The sequence below is a fragment of the Drosophila suzukii genome, chromosome 3, assembly GCF_043229965.1.
Source record: "Drosophila suzukii chromosome 3, CBGP_Dsuzu_IsoJpt1.0, whole genome shotgun sequence".
Taxonomy (NCBI): Eukaryota; Metazoa; Arthropoda; class Insecta; order Diptera; family Drosophilidae; genus Drosophila; species Drosophila suzukii.
Window position 1 is genome coordinate 26,202,814 of NC_092082.1, and position 14,690 is coordinate 26,217,503.

At 40.2% G+C, this 14,690-nt stretch overlaps 1 protein-coding gene and 1 long non-coding RNA gene across 2 annotated transcripts; both read left to right on the forward strand.

The window, feature by feature from the left end:
* The first annotated feature begins 1,164 nt into the window (after positions 1-1,164).
* Positions 1,165-1,972, forward strand: LOC139353207 (uncharacterized). The gene is made up of 2 exons (XR_011604383.1): positions 1,165-1,633; positions 1,701-1,972. It is a non-coding gene; the product is annotated as an uncharacterized lncRNA (long non-coding RNA).
* A 3,482-nt stretch (positions 1,973-5,454) lies between these two features.
* Mes2 (Mesoderm-expressed 2) lies at positions 5,455-13,376 on the forward strand. The gene is made up of 3 exons (XM_017071461.4): positions 5,455-5,906; positions 6,624-6,924; positions 11,881-13,376. The coding sequence occupies exons 1-3, from the start codon at positions 5,753-5,755 to the stop codon at positions 12,740-12,742; spliced, it is 1,317 nt and encodes a 438-aa protein (XP_016926950.3). The 5' UTR covers positions 5,455-5,752; the 3' UTR covers positions 12,743-13,376.
* Positions 13,377-14,690: the final 1,314 nt, after the last annotated feature.

Sequence of the window (14,690 nt, forward strand, 5' to 3'; positions counted from 1 at the left end):
GATCATGACCAAGGATTTATATATTTTATAGTGTCTGTTACATACTTTCTGACGAATCATTACCCTTTTACTCTACTAGTAACGGATATTATGGTAGCCGTTCGGCTAAATTATATATATTTTTTAACAATTAAGCATTTCTATTATAGAATGGAATCTGGGAGCAAGTACGATTTATGATAGAAATCGAGAAAAATGTAATCTCAACACAAACCTGACTTATGCTTGAATCCGAAAGATCCATTTTCAAATCGAGATCGATTGATGTTAAAACCAAGAAGTCTTAATCTCCATATCACACACAATCTCAAAATACGATCTTTATTTAGAGAATTTTAGTATGCGTCGATCTTGGCTCACTTTTGAGATCGAAAATAACGCTATTTAAAACCGCCGCCCTGGTTTCTTTGAGTGTAAAATTAATTCATACCTTTTGCTACAACAGAAATAGACAGTGGCTAAAAGCTTTAATTTTTTGTTCATAAAAAAGAAGTTATAGGCCACGACTCTTGGTCATAATATTGATGTGTACTCGTTTAGAAACAAACTGCGGAAGACTTCTGATAAAAAACAAAAACAACTCTTAACGTGGTAAAAAAGTACTGACTATCTACCCTTTAACATACAAAACTTCTGATATCAACCATTATACGACCCACTATATAAATAAATACACTTTATATATTTTTTTAATTCGTAACGCTTTATTAAAATTTTACAGCTTACACATTTTTACTGTATTTGCCGAAGGAGAAGTGTATTTATTTAGTAAATCGTACAATACATTTGTTTCAAAAGGTACTATCAAAACTTTTGTATGTTGAAGATAGGTTTGTCCCCGGCTTTTAACATCGTTTTTATTTGATTGGTAATTTTATTAGCATTGAAAAAAGTAAATCGAATGAAATCAAGTTTCATTATCATTAAACAAAGTAATGCTAAATAATTAAATACTTTTGAAACAGTAATGCCTATGAAAAATCAATTATGTTTAAAAAAATATATGCTAATTAAGAATATTTGCATATGTACTAGTTACTTTTGAGTGAGTTTTTTTGGTATGTTGTATTGTACATTCATAAAAATTTATCAGCAGTAGCCGTCAAGTAGAAACAAAATTCCGCTTGCATGAGTTTTAATTTTGCATTAAAAGTGCCATGAGGAGAACGGTCTTCTGATTGAAGATCCTCAGAGCAGGCCCGATTGTGATGGACAAGGGAATTGCAGCGGAAGCGGATTTGTCTGGGTATGGAAGCGGAGGCGCAGATATAGAACGGGGATCGCAGAGTTTTGCCAGAAAAATTATCGTGACAACGGTTGTGCGGGCACGTTGTGCTGCCCCAAAACAGAATACATTAATTGACACTTGGCCGGAAATAGTTCATTAGGCATAAATTACATACAGACAAAGCGATTTCATTCTGCTCGGCTCTCTGTTCGCCTTTGCCTCCCAGACGGTTCGGTTGCCGATTGCAGTTACTGGATTTCAGCGGCTTAAATGATCGGGGGACAAAATAGACAACCTCAGGCGTTCTTATCTGCGCTGCAACTCGCACACAGTCACCCTCTCGTTCCAACACTCTATTTGCCTTCACTGTCGCTCTTTGGCAAGACCAACATGTGTGATCCAAATGTTCGTTTGTAAATTCTACAAACGAGGAAATACGATAATGAACTGAACTTCGACTCCACAACTGCAGCCCACGAAGACAGAGAAAGACGGAGGCCATAAAAACACATAGTGACATAAACCAAGAAACCTCCCTTCAACTGTTCACTTCTTCAGCGAATTCCGAATTGTGGATTTTGGTAATGGAACCTCGCCAAACATGGTGGGATCATCGGAGTCCCTGAACATATCGATACCATGGACAACAAAATGAGACTACATAAAAGGTGCAGGTTTTGGGATATCTCGGTTTGAAAAAGATAACGACATTCAATGTTTTCATTAAAAGTACTTAAATATAAATATGTTTACACTCGTAAATTCAAAGGGTATATTGAATTCGGGAAAAAAATGTAACGATAGAAGGAAGCGTTTCCGATCCTATAAAATGAATATATTCTTGATCAGGATCACTAGCTGGGTGGATGTAGCCATATTCGTCTGTCCGTGCGAACGCAGTGATTTTGTAAATTAGAGCATTGAGATTTCATATTTAGATTCCTTAGGTTCGTTCACAGCGCAAGTTTGTTACGCAAATGTACCACGCCCACAAGCGCCTGTAACGCTTAAGCCTGTCTCCCGCCCACATTACCATATACTGAAATCGCGTGTAGGTGATATATCGCCATCTTCTTTTTTGCTCCCTTTAGCTGACTAGCGGGAATTTGATTGTCGAGGAACTCGGCCATAGCTTTCATCCATGTATTTATACCCGTTTCCGTAGAGTAAATGGGTATATTAGATTCGTGGGAAGGTATGTAACAGGTAGAAGGAAGCTTTTTCCCATAAAGTATATATATTCTTGATCAGGATCACTAGCCGAGTCGATCTAGCCATTCCGTCTGTCCGTATGAACGCTGAGATCTTGGAAACGATATGAGCTAGAGCTAGGACTTGGCAAGTTTGTTTCAGCAGGGTGCCACACCCACTCTAACGCCCACAAACGACTATAATACTAAAACCCGTCTAGCGCCCACATTTTTTACAAAATATTAAAGTAAGAGTTTTTTCTTATTATCAATTCCAAAATTATTGAAATCGCAAACGTCAATAAAAAGTTATAACCAAGTAAAAAACATTTTGCAAATTCAAGCCACCAAGCCGCTAGAGACGCTATAGGCTAGTTGGCGCTGTAAGCTAAGTGACGCTAAAGAAAAAAAAGATAAATGACGCTATAGGCCAGGTGTATTAAAAAGCAGAGTTGCTTTAAGCATATCTCCATACCTCTCGCGTTCCCTGAGTTTCTGAGTCACGGGTATCTAATAGTCAATACCAGCGACTATAGCTTGTTCTCTTTTTTTATGTATGCTGTTCACTTCTATTCACCAGGAATTCTACGAGGCAACAAGGAACATTTCTGCTAAAATATTTTACATTGATTTAAAGCGATCCCTTTCTGCAGGTTAAAATATTAACTGACAATACCTTTTGAGTGGTGTATAACTAGTTAGGATCGGACCATCACAGCAAATTTACATTCCTACGTGTATACACACAAACAAATTTGGTTGTTAGAATTGACCAATGCAGATGGTTTAATAACTTTAAAATGTGGTACTTTACTATTAAAAATGCTTGTATAGGCATTTGTTTTTGCTTTGCTTACTATCTAATAGTTAAGCCACTAGTAACATAGTTACGTTCACGTGATGTGTGAATTTAGATTTTGCAATAGTACATAGTTAATTAACTGTGAAAAATAGTAATCCAAACATTACTTCTACCACACACAAGTATGAAACAATAACCTTACAAATTTCCCAACTGGATCAAGGGTCTCATACACCTAGAGTCCCAAGCCATACTCTGAAAACATATATTTTCGAAGGCACTTCCACACTAGCTAGGTGTCACTTTTAAAAAGTGCAACATAAAAACTCCTCCTTTTATTTTGCCTTCAAATAACCATGTTTCAGCGATGTAAATATGAATATACTTAAAGACTTTCAATTTTATAGGCATATATTTACTATTACAAAATTGACTAAAAATATTTTGGATAGCTATGAAAATAGTTATTTAGCTGCATTCTACCCTTTTATAGTTACATAAGTATTTTGTGTAGTAACCCTTACGTTTATGTGTTACGTAAGAGTAACTATTTGATGGGTTAAAAATGCCATTTTGGTGGTTCGGTAGCGTTATAGTGTGAACAAATTTGTTTTGGATTGATTTTTTTTTATAATAATTATACTGAACTGCAGTTTTTATCGTTTAATGTCTTTCAAACGTTAAATTGTATTACAAGAAGTGAATTTAAAAATAAATCGTACGAGCTCTTTATGAGATAATATAAAAAAAATAGCAAAAAGAAAATTATATTTGTTATTATTTTAAAACTATTGTGTTAAAACAATTTCATCAAAGGCACCGTGAATAACCTTTCAGCGAGGTATAGCACGTATCTGTAGCATAATTGTAGATGCTATAGGCCTTTAAAATAAGAATTTTTCAGATTTTCCGCAAAACTAATAGGTCTTTTTAAAAGTGGTAGAAAGTTTTCTATCACGTTCAGGACCCTAAAACCATATACCAAAAAATTTACATCAAAATATATACAATTCATAAATATAACTAGATATTTTTTTGGGAAAGAATAATTATATACATCATTATTTTTTGTTAGCCTTTCTATTTTTTAAGGCATTTTTTCTTGTTTTTAAGACAATAGTTTATGGCAACCATTTCCTATACTTGAGGAAAATTACCTTGAAATACATACACGAAATAAATTTGTTGAATTTAGAATAAAGAAATTTTAATGACGATTTTATAAAATTTAGGGTATGTTTTATTTTAAAAATGAATTATTATTTTTAAAGTATTGTTATGTAATCCAATTAGTTTTTGCAATACCTTTCGATTGTTGTATCATTATGATCGGATCATCGCTGCAGATTTTCCATTCTGCGGCTACACACTCGTCTCCTTACACAATCTTGGTGCGCTTCGACACTACGTGGATTGCCCTCCAAAGTGATTACCTAAAATCGGAGAAGAGATAAAAGAACAAGATAGCGTCTACCATTACTTTAAATAGGATCGAGACAGCAGAACATTTTGTACTATGCTTTCCAACATTCCGTCCTAAAACCGTAGGAGATTTCTGGGGCACACAAAAGTAACAAGAATACCCAGTTCCCATGCCCTTAGCTTTCTTAGTGGCTTGGGGACTGAGCTACAGAACACATACTTTATTTATTTGGTTTACACTTTATAACTTCTAACGCATTAAAAAAGGCCCATATTTTTAAACGATTTTCGCTTCAATGTTCTCAGCTTAGCATACAAAATTCAATACCATTAAAACAGTCATAGGTTAATTTCATTCAAAGAAGGCCGACACATGGTAATTCACCCTCGATTTGAAATAGCAGCTAATAAGCCAAATGTACAGGGTACTCTGCAAGCAGCCGCCAAGAACGGCAGTCGAAAACATTCATATGTATATATTATATACGTCCATGCAAACGTACGTATGTACAACAACACATATGTACATATAATGTTCGCTGAAAACCAAAGGCGAACGCGTCAACGGATTTTTGTATTACACACATTCTCTGTTGTTTTGTTCTGTGTTCTGCACGTCTCTGTGTGCGACTCTTCTTTTCGTTCGCTTTTACTTTCTGCGGCTTGTGATTGTGATTGCGATTAAACGGCGTTTTCCATCCGGAGAGTCGCGCTCTCCGGAGTGGCGAGAGGGCGCTTTAGATTTAGACCTACATGCCTGGACCAGCTAGCAGAGGAAGGCTAGGGCTGCGACGCGACGCCGACGCAGATAACGGGAACGGTGGGAGCAGGAGAGAGCGCAGAGAGCCGGCTCTCGTGTCGAGTGCGCGTGATTTTGTGGCTCTGAAATGCGGGCTTGCTGCCAACTGCGCTGCCGACGCCGGCGCAGCTCAGCCCGATTGCCGCGGTGGTTGTTATATTCTGGTCTTGGTTTTTAGTCGCCGTTTAAACTTGGTCGTGAGAGGGTAGCAGCCCCGTTATCAGTCGCCGCGATCGCGCCCCTAAAGTGAGAGCACAGTGAGAGTCCTGGCCAGCGCAAGTTTGCAGATCCAGATCCTCCAGCACATCCTGATGGCCCCCGTGAGCGGCTGTTCGCCCACCGCCACCCACTCGCTGCAGGACATGAGCGCCGCCGCCGCGGCCATCGCCCTTGACATGAAGCCCAAGGGGGAGCCCCACCCTCTGGCCTCCGCCATTGCCATGCCATCGCAGAAGATCAAGAAACGTGCGTATCTAGAATTAATGTCATTACAGGGAATACACAACATCAGTATGTACATATGCATGTACATATGTATGTATGTTTGTGAAAGTCGTCAATGTCGATAAGTCGAACCAAAATTATAATTAAATAAAGCTTTTTATTGCTATTTCGAGTTATGGAAGTCCTACTGGATACTTACAGTGCTTTCTTGACCCAGTGTCAGTCATTTCCGTTTCGAAATTTTGTTTCCAGGCAAACTAGTCTCTCAGTTTTAAAGCTATCGAGGTTACATTTTTCAAACAGATATAGGTATAATAAAAATAAGAAACGAAAGTTTATATACTATTCGTAACAAATAAACGCTAAGATGTCGGAAACTATAAAAGCTCAAAAGTTTAGATTTAACATGCTGATTCTAGAGATTCCCCTGTTTTAGGCCCACTCTAAAGCCCACAATCCGTCCTTATGATCGCTGAGATCTCGGAACATGTAAAAGCTAAGCACGCAGGTTCTAGAGGTTCTTGCAAAGTTCCCCTGTAATGTATTCCCGTAAATGGTTTATTAAGAAGTTATGACCAAATATTGTAATCGGCACTGTGTGGCGCCCTTTTACTGCTTGCATTACTGCTTTAGCTGAGTAACGTTTATCTGATGTTGATGTCTGTTTAATTGAAATTTCAACTTTCCTCACATTTTAGTTGTTAGTTTTTCTCATTTTAATCATATTTCCACTTCCAGTGGTGCGGCGAAACGCCTCCGACAAGCTGAAGCTTATTCAAATGGTCCACGATAACCCAATTCTCTGGGACTCACGCCTCCCAAACTTCAAGGGCGCCGAGGAGGAGAAGAATCGCGCCTGGGAGCACATAGGTCGAGAGTTCAACGCCCCTGGGCGTCGCGTTGCCCGGGCTTTTAAGTCCCTGCGGGAATCATACCGCCGTGAACTGGCTCACGTCAAGCTTATGGGCAACGGGTTTAAGCCAAAATGGAGCCTTTATGAGGCTATGGACTTTTTGCGCGACGTTATCAGAGAGAGAAAGTAAGTACCGAATTTACTCAATATATATATGTATTTTCAATGATTTTTGCCTAATTTGGTAAATTTTAAATAGTCAAGAGGAGACATTGACTAGATTGACTCGTCTGGGGATGTTGATCAGAATAATACAGGTCAACAAAGACGTTAGTTAGCTTCCAACCCTCTAAATAGTCTAACACCTTAAACCAAAATGATTAAATTTACTGACGAAATCATCTGGGGAGGAATGTTCTGTCTAAAGTTAAGTGGAGAAATCTTAAAACTAAATTTTTATTTATTCAATTTTAAAGTTTGAGAAAATATAATTCAAAATTACAATTGCTCACAAAACGAGTCATGCTTTAAAGGCGTGTCTCTTGATTGCTTTCATATATTTCGAAGTTAATTTTAGCTGCAACACATTATTAACAGTACAACAAAAGATATGATTTTGAATATTTGCACTATGTACTTAAATCAGAAATCAGAATTTTTATGTTTAATTTTAAAAAGTCAGGGAAACCTAAACATGATTTGACATATAAATTTGCAAAATGTTGTTAGGCTTTATACCCTTTTTCTCAAGGTTACCATAACTTTTTAAAACCAATCAAGTCAGTTATTCATATATCGAGCAAGTGTCATATGGCCTTTAGCCTCTGAAAATTATTTGTGTCAAAAGGCTTACTTATATTACTTACTTATATTACAATGAATTCAATGAGCCACTAGCCATCGATCGAGTCATGACCGATGGTCAAAGTGCAGCTCGAATCGTAAATAACGGCTCTCGGCTTTGGCTCGGTCTTTATTATTTGCTTTTGAGTTTGCCAGACAACGCTTGATTCATTCTGAACTGCAAACTTTAAGCTTGTGTATAGCAGACTAAGGTCCCAGACCCTCCTCACAATGATTTGTACATAGGAAAAAAATATGGTGGGTTTAAGTGTTTGATGCCTGCAAAGGTTAATTTAAAAAAGTTTGCACCGCATTTCCAAGAAGCTTATCATTTTATGTGAGTAGCCACTTCTGTTTAAGTGGACTGCAAAATTTTTTAGTGGGGTTTTGAGTTCGTGAGTCATCGCTTCGATCTAATAATTGACAAATTCATGGAAATAACGGAAGGACAAACTTGTAATTTGGTCGTAGGGTATATATTGAACCTTTTTCAGTAATCACATAAAGTAAAGTCGGTACTCATACGAAATTATCCCATCTAACAAAGGAATACCAATGATTCATATACACAAACGTTATACAAATATAATTGGGCGGTAAACATTAGAACATTCCATTGATAAGACGAGCTCTAAGCATAAAGTTGCCCTAAACTTAATTACGCAAATCCTGTAAATATCTGTAAACCACTTTTTGGGCCATTTCATCAGAGTGGCTATAGGTATGCACATATCGCGTTTCCCAGCCCAGTCGATTTGCATAAATCCCCAGCAAGTCGAACAAATCTCAGCTCTGTGTCTGAGAAAACATCTGCCCAGCGAAAAAGAATAGCAAAAACAACGCACAGGGGCATATGGACACTAAGGAGCGGTAATGTGGAAAAAACCAATTCGAACAAAGGAATGACCGGGCCAGAGACCCGCAAATGGTTTCAGTCGAGAGTCCGCCCCGTCCAATGTTCTGGCTCATATGGAGCCGTGCTCGAGCTACGGGTGTGTATTGTTGTACTTTATGTACATATTTATATGAAATAAGGCCATTTCCTTTCAATTGACTGTACCCACATGGGCAACAAGCAGTCGTCGGCCCCGACACATGCCCGCGCACACTCACCCATGGTATGTGTATATATTTAAATTTTTATTATTTTGAGCTGATAACAGACAGCTCAACGGGCCCGGCCAGTCGGGCAGCGCTTGAGCCGGAGCTACGGCCGCAGCTATAGCCACCGCCATAGCCATAAAACAGATCTCGCCCAGCGACGAATATTATACAACGGCGCAGCATCGGCGCTACTTGAACCAAAAACGAAATTGAGGGAAGCTGCAAACGCAAGCCCAAAGAAGAGTGCTGTCGGAGGGGCTGGGGACTGTGGGAAGGCGGCAAGAGAGCGATAAATTAATGAGAGCACTACGAAAATGACAATCAGCACTGAAGAATACGGATGGCGAGTGGACCAAGTTAGGAAAGAATCGCAGCTCGCGAGCGAGAAAGGGGCTAGTGAGGGAAATGAGCGTCGTTCTGCCTATATACATGAACAGAGCACATGTATTCTTCAGTGTATGGGTGAGCAATTGAACGAATCGCTCGGCCTGGCTTCGGCCAGGGTTAAAAATATGCCCACGACCATTAGCCAGCCACATCAGACCCGACCAAGGGGTTGCTTCGACCCAGAGTCGGGGTCTGGACCCCTCTCCCCGACCCTTGCCCATACCCCATGCCCTCATCCACTCTACGCTCAGTCCTCTCTCGATCTGGGTCTCTCATACCCGTACACACTAGGCCGCCTGGGTGTGAATGTTCCGTCGAGCTCTGTCTGTGTCACGCTTATGATTTAATAAGCAAATGAGCTGCGAAATTGCTGAAATTGTTTGGCTCCCGGTCAACCCAACCTCCGAAACCCGCTCCACGCCCCGAAATCACTGTCCGGTGAATTTCGTCTTGGAATACTTAAGCTTATGCGTCACGGAAGAAAATTGGGCGTTAGTCCGTGTTTGCCTCTTGGTTCCCGTATTTTATCAGTGGTCCTGGTTACTGTGGGGAAGGGTTTGTTCCAGTGAGATTCAGAACCCCAGGACATGATGTCTGGAAACAGTCAAACTAACTAAAAAAAGAATAGAGCCTTCTTACGAAGTTTCACCAGCGCCACATAAGTTTCATGTTATGTGGCGTGTTAGTAAGATCTCGTAACCGGCCGATATCTTAACTGAAATGTATTGGTCTTGTTAATACCTATTGACTGACTTAAAAAAGAGTTTGCCACGCCCACTCTAACGCCCATGGCGTTTACATCTGTCTGCCGCCCACATTACCATACCATTGTGTCCCTTTTGCTCCCTTTCAGCTGATTAACGGTTAGCTGATAGTCGAGGCACTCGGCTATAGCGTTCTTCCTTATTTTAATATAGAACCCTAACGTCTGCTTCATATGGCTTTCATAGGAAGAATTCAAGTAACAGATATGCCGCATCTATATACGGCTTATGAAATAAACCTAAGACTTCGGCATGCTGAAGCTAGCTTTCTTTCTGGTTTCAGTTGGTTTAGTAAAAATTGAGTTAAAATGGGTCGGGAAATTTCCAATTGTATTTGGACAAAATTCGAAGATAAGAGATAAAGACCTCGGATCTCAGCGAAATACGCCACAACCTAGAATAAATAGCTTGGGACCTGGGCCACAGCGAAAGTAAATATTGATAAGCCGAGCGACTGAAAACCCGAGAAACCAAACCAGAGCAAATAGAGCCATTCCCGGTTGTGGAATATGTGAAAATACATTTCGTTGTCCTGTGAGATGTTTTGGCTTGGCAGTCAAGTATCAGTTTTCAAATTTTCCAATCGTCAACTACCTGTGCCAGATCTGAATGATAAGCCAAGCGAACAGTATAAAACGTGCTTAGTCCTGCGAAAGTCTGCCAACTGGGCCATATCGCGGCGTTTGGTAAAATACTATAGGGATGGGGGAAGGCCAAAAATAGCTATGCTCAGACGTTATTGAACACCCGGCCCTAGGCAGCTGCATTTGTTGGGAAATGCTCTTGAAACATGAGTCGCGTTGAGGGAGACACAGGAAGCCACACTACTTGTTTGGGACATTAAAATAATTTCTTGTCCTCGCAGATTTGTTTCCACACTTATATTTCTTGCGTCCCATTGTCTTTGGGGGTTTGCTTGGGAATGTTTTTTAGTTTGGGATGTAAATAGCTTGGTCATTTCCTAGGTCACAAGGCATATAGGTCAACTCTATCACTGTGGACAGCAGTCCACGTGGTGACGAAGCGCGCCAGGATGGTGTGAGAAGGCGACTATTATATATAGCCGCAGGTCCGATCATAACGAGTGATACACCAATCAAAAGGTATCGCAAAAACTAAGAGGATTGCATACCAAGATGTAATGAGAATAAATTGGTTTGGGATAAAGAGAGGTGAGAGTGTGAAAGTGCAATTTTAGAAAACTGGAGCTGTTGGGACCGGTGGGGATAAATGCCCAACACGCGACCAATGATCCCTTATTTGTTGAAATCCGATGCTCCGTGCTGAATGAGAAAAATTTGGAAAGTGTACTTATTTAGTAGATCGTATAATACATTTTGAAGGTGTGATCGTCACTAGTCCAAACGGTTTTTCGTAGAGTAAAGGGTATACTAAATTCGTCGGAAAGTATGTAACAGGTAGAAGGAAGCGTTTCTGACCCCTTGAAGTATATATATTCTTGATCAGGATCACCAGCCGAGTCGATCTAGCCTTGTCCGTCGGCCCGTGTGAACGCTTTGATCTCTGAAACTACATATGTGAGCTAAGATTTCAGATTTAGATTTATTTAAACCAAAATGTATTGCTCTCGTAAATACCTATCGATTGAACTAAAAATGTGCCACGCCCACTCTAACGCTCACAAACCGAGCTAACCTGTGGCGTCCGCAATGCTAGATACAAAATTTGAACTGAAATGTATTGGTCTTGTCAATACCTATCGATTGATCCAAAAAAAAAGTTTGCAACGCCCACCCTAACGCGCAAAACGCTTAAATCAGTCTACCGCCCACATAACCACATATTGAGATCACGGGTAGGTGGCGCATTCCAATCTCGCTTTGCTGCTTGCATATCTCCATTTCCCTTTGTTCCCATTAGCTGAGTAACGGGTATCTGATAGTCGAGGTACTCGACTATAGCGTTCTTCCTTGTTAAAATATTTTAAATATAAAAAGGATGAATTTCTATTTTATAAGCTGGTAAACATTGTTCAATTTACTTACCTTTGTAACGCGTTATTAATGGTTTTTATTTATTTCAGAGGCGCATCGCATGCAACCGATCTCAGCCTGACTGGGTATGGCCATATTAACAACAACAATAATAATAACAACAACAGCCTGGGAGCCGCTGGGAAAGCTGTGGCCCTGAAGCTCTCCACGTCCTATCACGATTCCGCCGCAGTGTTGAATCTCTCTAAGTGCTCCTCGCTGAATGTGAGCGGCGATGACTACTACGGCGACTACTACGTAAAGCCGGAGCTGGATCTCTCGGTGGGCGGCGGGGCCGGAAGTAGCAGCAGCCGCAGTAGCTCCGGCGGTATACCACTTCCGCTGCCCGCCCACCAACTTCAAGCGCCCAACGACAGCCGGGTGAGTTCCACGCGCAACGAGCATCAGCAACTGCAGCACAGCTACGATGACATCGATGCCAGCTCGATTCGCAGTGGAGATGAAGACGCTGGTCACGCATCCGATGTAGTGGAGGAGTTAGATGCGATCGACGCCGATTTCCCATATCCGCTAATCCTGGACTCCAACTCACGCGCGAGCACCAATGTGGGCGTGGACGAGGTTGCCTCGTCACGCAAGCGCCGCCGCCATGTCGACCAAGACGTCCTGGAGAACGGCAATGGCGACGGTGATGCTGGTATCGATGGCGATGACTACGAGGAGCAAATGCTGCAGCAGCACCGCCACCTTCGGCAGCAACAGGGTGCAGCTGACACCGGAGGGATGGATCTACCGCCCCCGCAAACTGTGCGTGAGGTTCTCAACTCCAAGTTTTGCGGCTTCATATCGGCTAAGCTGAACAGCATGGAGGACTCGGAAGCGGACAATTTAATGAATCGCATTCTTTTGTTGCTGGTTCAAGTGCAACAGTGCGAGGGCTCTACAAAATAGGCGGCCTAATTCGGGCTCCTAAGACACGGGGTGTAGTTAAAATAGCCAAAAAAGCTCATTATGGATTGATGAAGCCGCTTAGAGCACATACAACGGATTAATTTCTTGCCATTTGTTCTTACTTTCCTCGCCGTAAGAATTATGAACTTACTTGCCAATGCCAAATCTGTGCCATACCAAAAAGATCAATCAAAGATGAATGATTTTTCAAACAAATTCTCTCATTTTCTTCGCTCTCATTTACAACAAAGAATTAACTCAAAGAAACGACAAAAACAAAGAAAATAGGTGAAGTAAGGACTTAGTTTAATTATACTTTAAATGTTAAATTCGTTTTAAGTCGGTCCACTGCAGATCATACTCATGCCAACGTCTCATCACATGAAACTTTTCTTTTACATAAAATTATTTTTTAGATTAGATCACCGATCGTACATATACATACTCTCGATAAATTGAAGACTTGGAATTAAAAACATCTTTAGAAATAATTTAAGCGCGAACAAGCTATTATACTACTGTTATTTATATAACAAAGTGGAAAATTATAATTTTCTGAAAACGAGAACACTTTTTAAATTGTCTCTATTTACATACGTTATTGAATAAAATACCATACATGGTAGACGAAGAAGTTTTTGTACCGATAATTACGTAGTGCCCAAAAAGTAGCAAATCATAAAAAGCGCGGGTGTCTCAAGAAAATCTTTGCACGAAAATTGGAGGAAACGTACGTAAGTAAGTTTTTCCCGAATTTCGCCCAAAGACATTTTTGTGACGTACCCGAATATTTCACATATTAGCTGTTTTTCATTTTTTTAAAAAAAGGTTGCAGATAGTTTTTTTTCGTATCTTGTAACTGTTTTAAGCATGTAATTAAACATGCCAATTTCTTTGCATCCGGCCTCTCCTTTTTCAAGGACATGCGTAGGCCATTGGCAAACTCACACATCGCGCCAGATGACAGGCATATATTGCCGTAAAAACCCTCTTCAAGCAAGACTGCAGGAATACTGGCCTTAATACAGAAGGCGTCATATAAGCAATGAACAAAAGATTAGAACTACGCATGCGCCACGGCGGAAGATCCTTGCATTTTGGAAAGGGGGGTAAGCAGATGTGGCTATGCCAAATTGAAATGGACAGAATCGGTAGCGTTGCTTATGAATGAAACTCGAAAACCAGAAGAACTTCAGAGTTTCATAGCAGATTTAAGCGTAGCCACATAGAAACCAAAAGTAAACAACCCTTATCAAGAGTTTTGACCTGGCCGATGCAGTTAACAATCTCCAACCCCTATAAACAGAAGAAATAGTGTCTCACAGGCGCGGAATTTTGACAAAACTCAGTCCAGGCATAGAACAGCCTAAAACTGGTTTTTCAACGTAATAATGACCAAAGAGATTCTCATTTAACCGTCATTAACTGCTGTCTAAGGGATGCTGTCAAAGATGTTGCCTGTGTGACTGACGAAACTAAGTTCAATGACCACTACCGGCTGAAAAGTAAGTTTAGAATTCAGACTAAGCTAAGTCAGCTAGTGATCCTGATCAAGAATATATACTTTTTTGGCTGATTTACGGGGGGGATTTACCCACTCGTGTTAAAAAGTATATATGTAATGTGTATTTTATTCAAACATTTTTCAAAGAAATTTTTTTGCATACTCCACCCACAACAAAACTCTGGATCCGCCACTGCCCCAAATACAATATACCCTTTTACTGTGACTTACATCACTCCCAGTAGATAAAGGTAAAGTAGATAGAAATGTAAGAACTAATTTTATTTTGATGTTGAGTAACGCGTAGCTGTAGTCGAGGCACTCGACAACAGCGATTCTTGTTAAAGTGTTAAAATGTTGCATGTAGATTCTCGTGGTGCCTAGTAAGACCCTGTTTGTTACTGGAATAATAAAATAATTCTATACACCGGGGTAGAAGACAAT

Coding starts and splice junctions, on each gene's coding strand:
- Mes2 (XM_017071461.4), top strand. CDS start 5,753: ATGGCCCCCGTGAGCGGCTGTTCGCCCACCGCCACCCACTCGCTGCAG. Junction 5,907..6,623: donor ATCGCAGAAGATCAAGAAAC/GTGCGTATCTAG, acceptor TTCCACTTCCAG/TGGTGCGGCGAAACGCCTCC. Junction 6,925..11,880: donor GACGTTATCAGAGAGAGAAA/GTAAGTACCGAA, acceptor TATTTATTTCAG/AGGCGCATCGCATGCAACCG.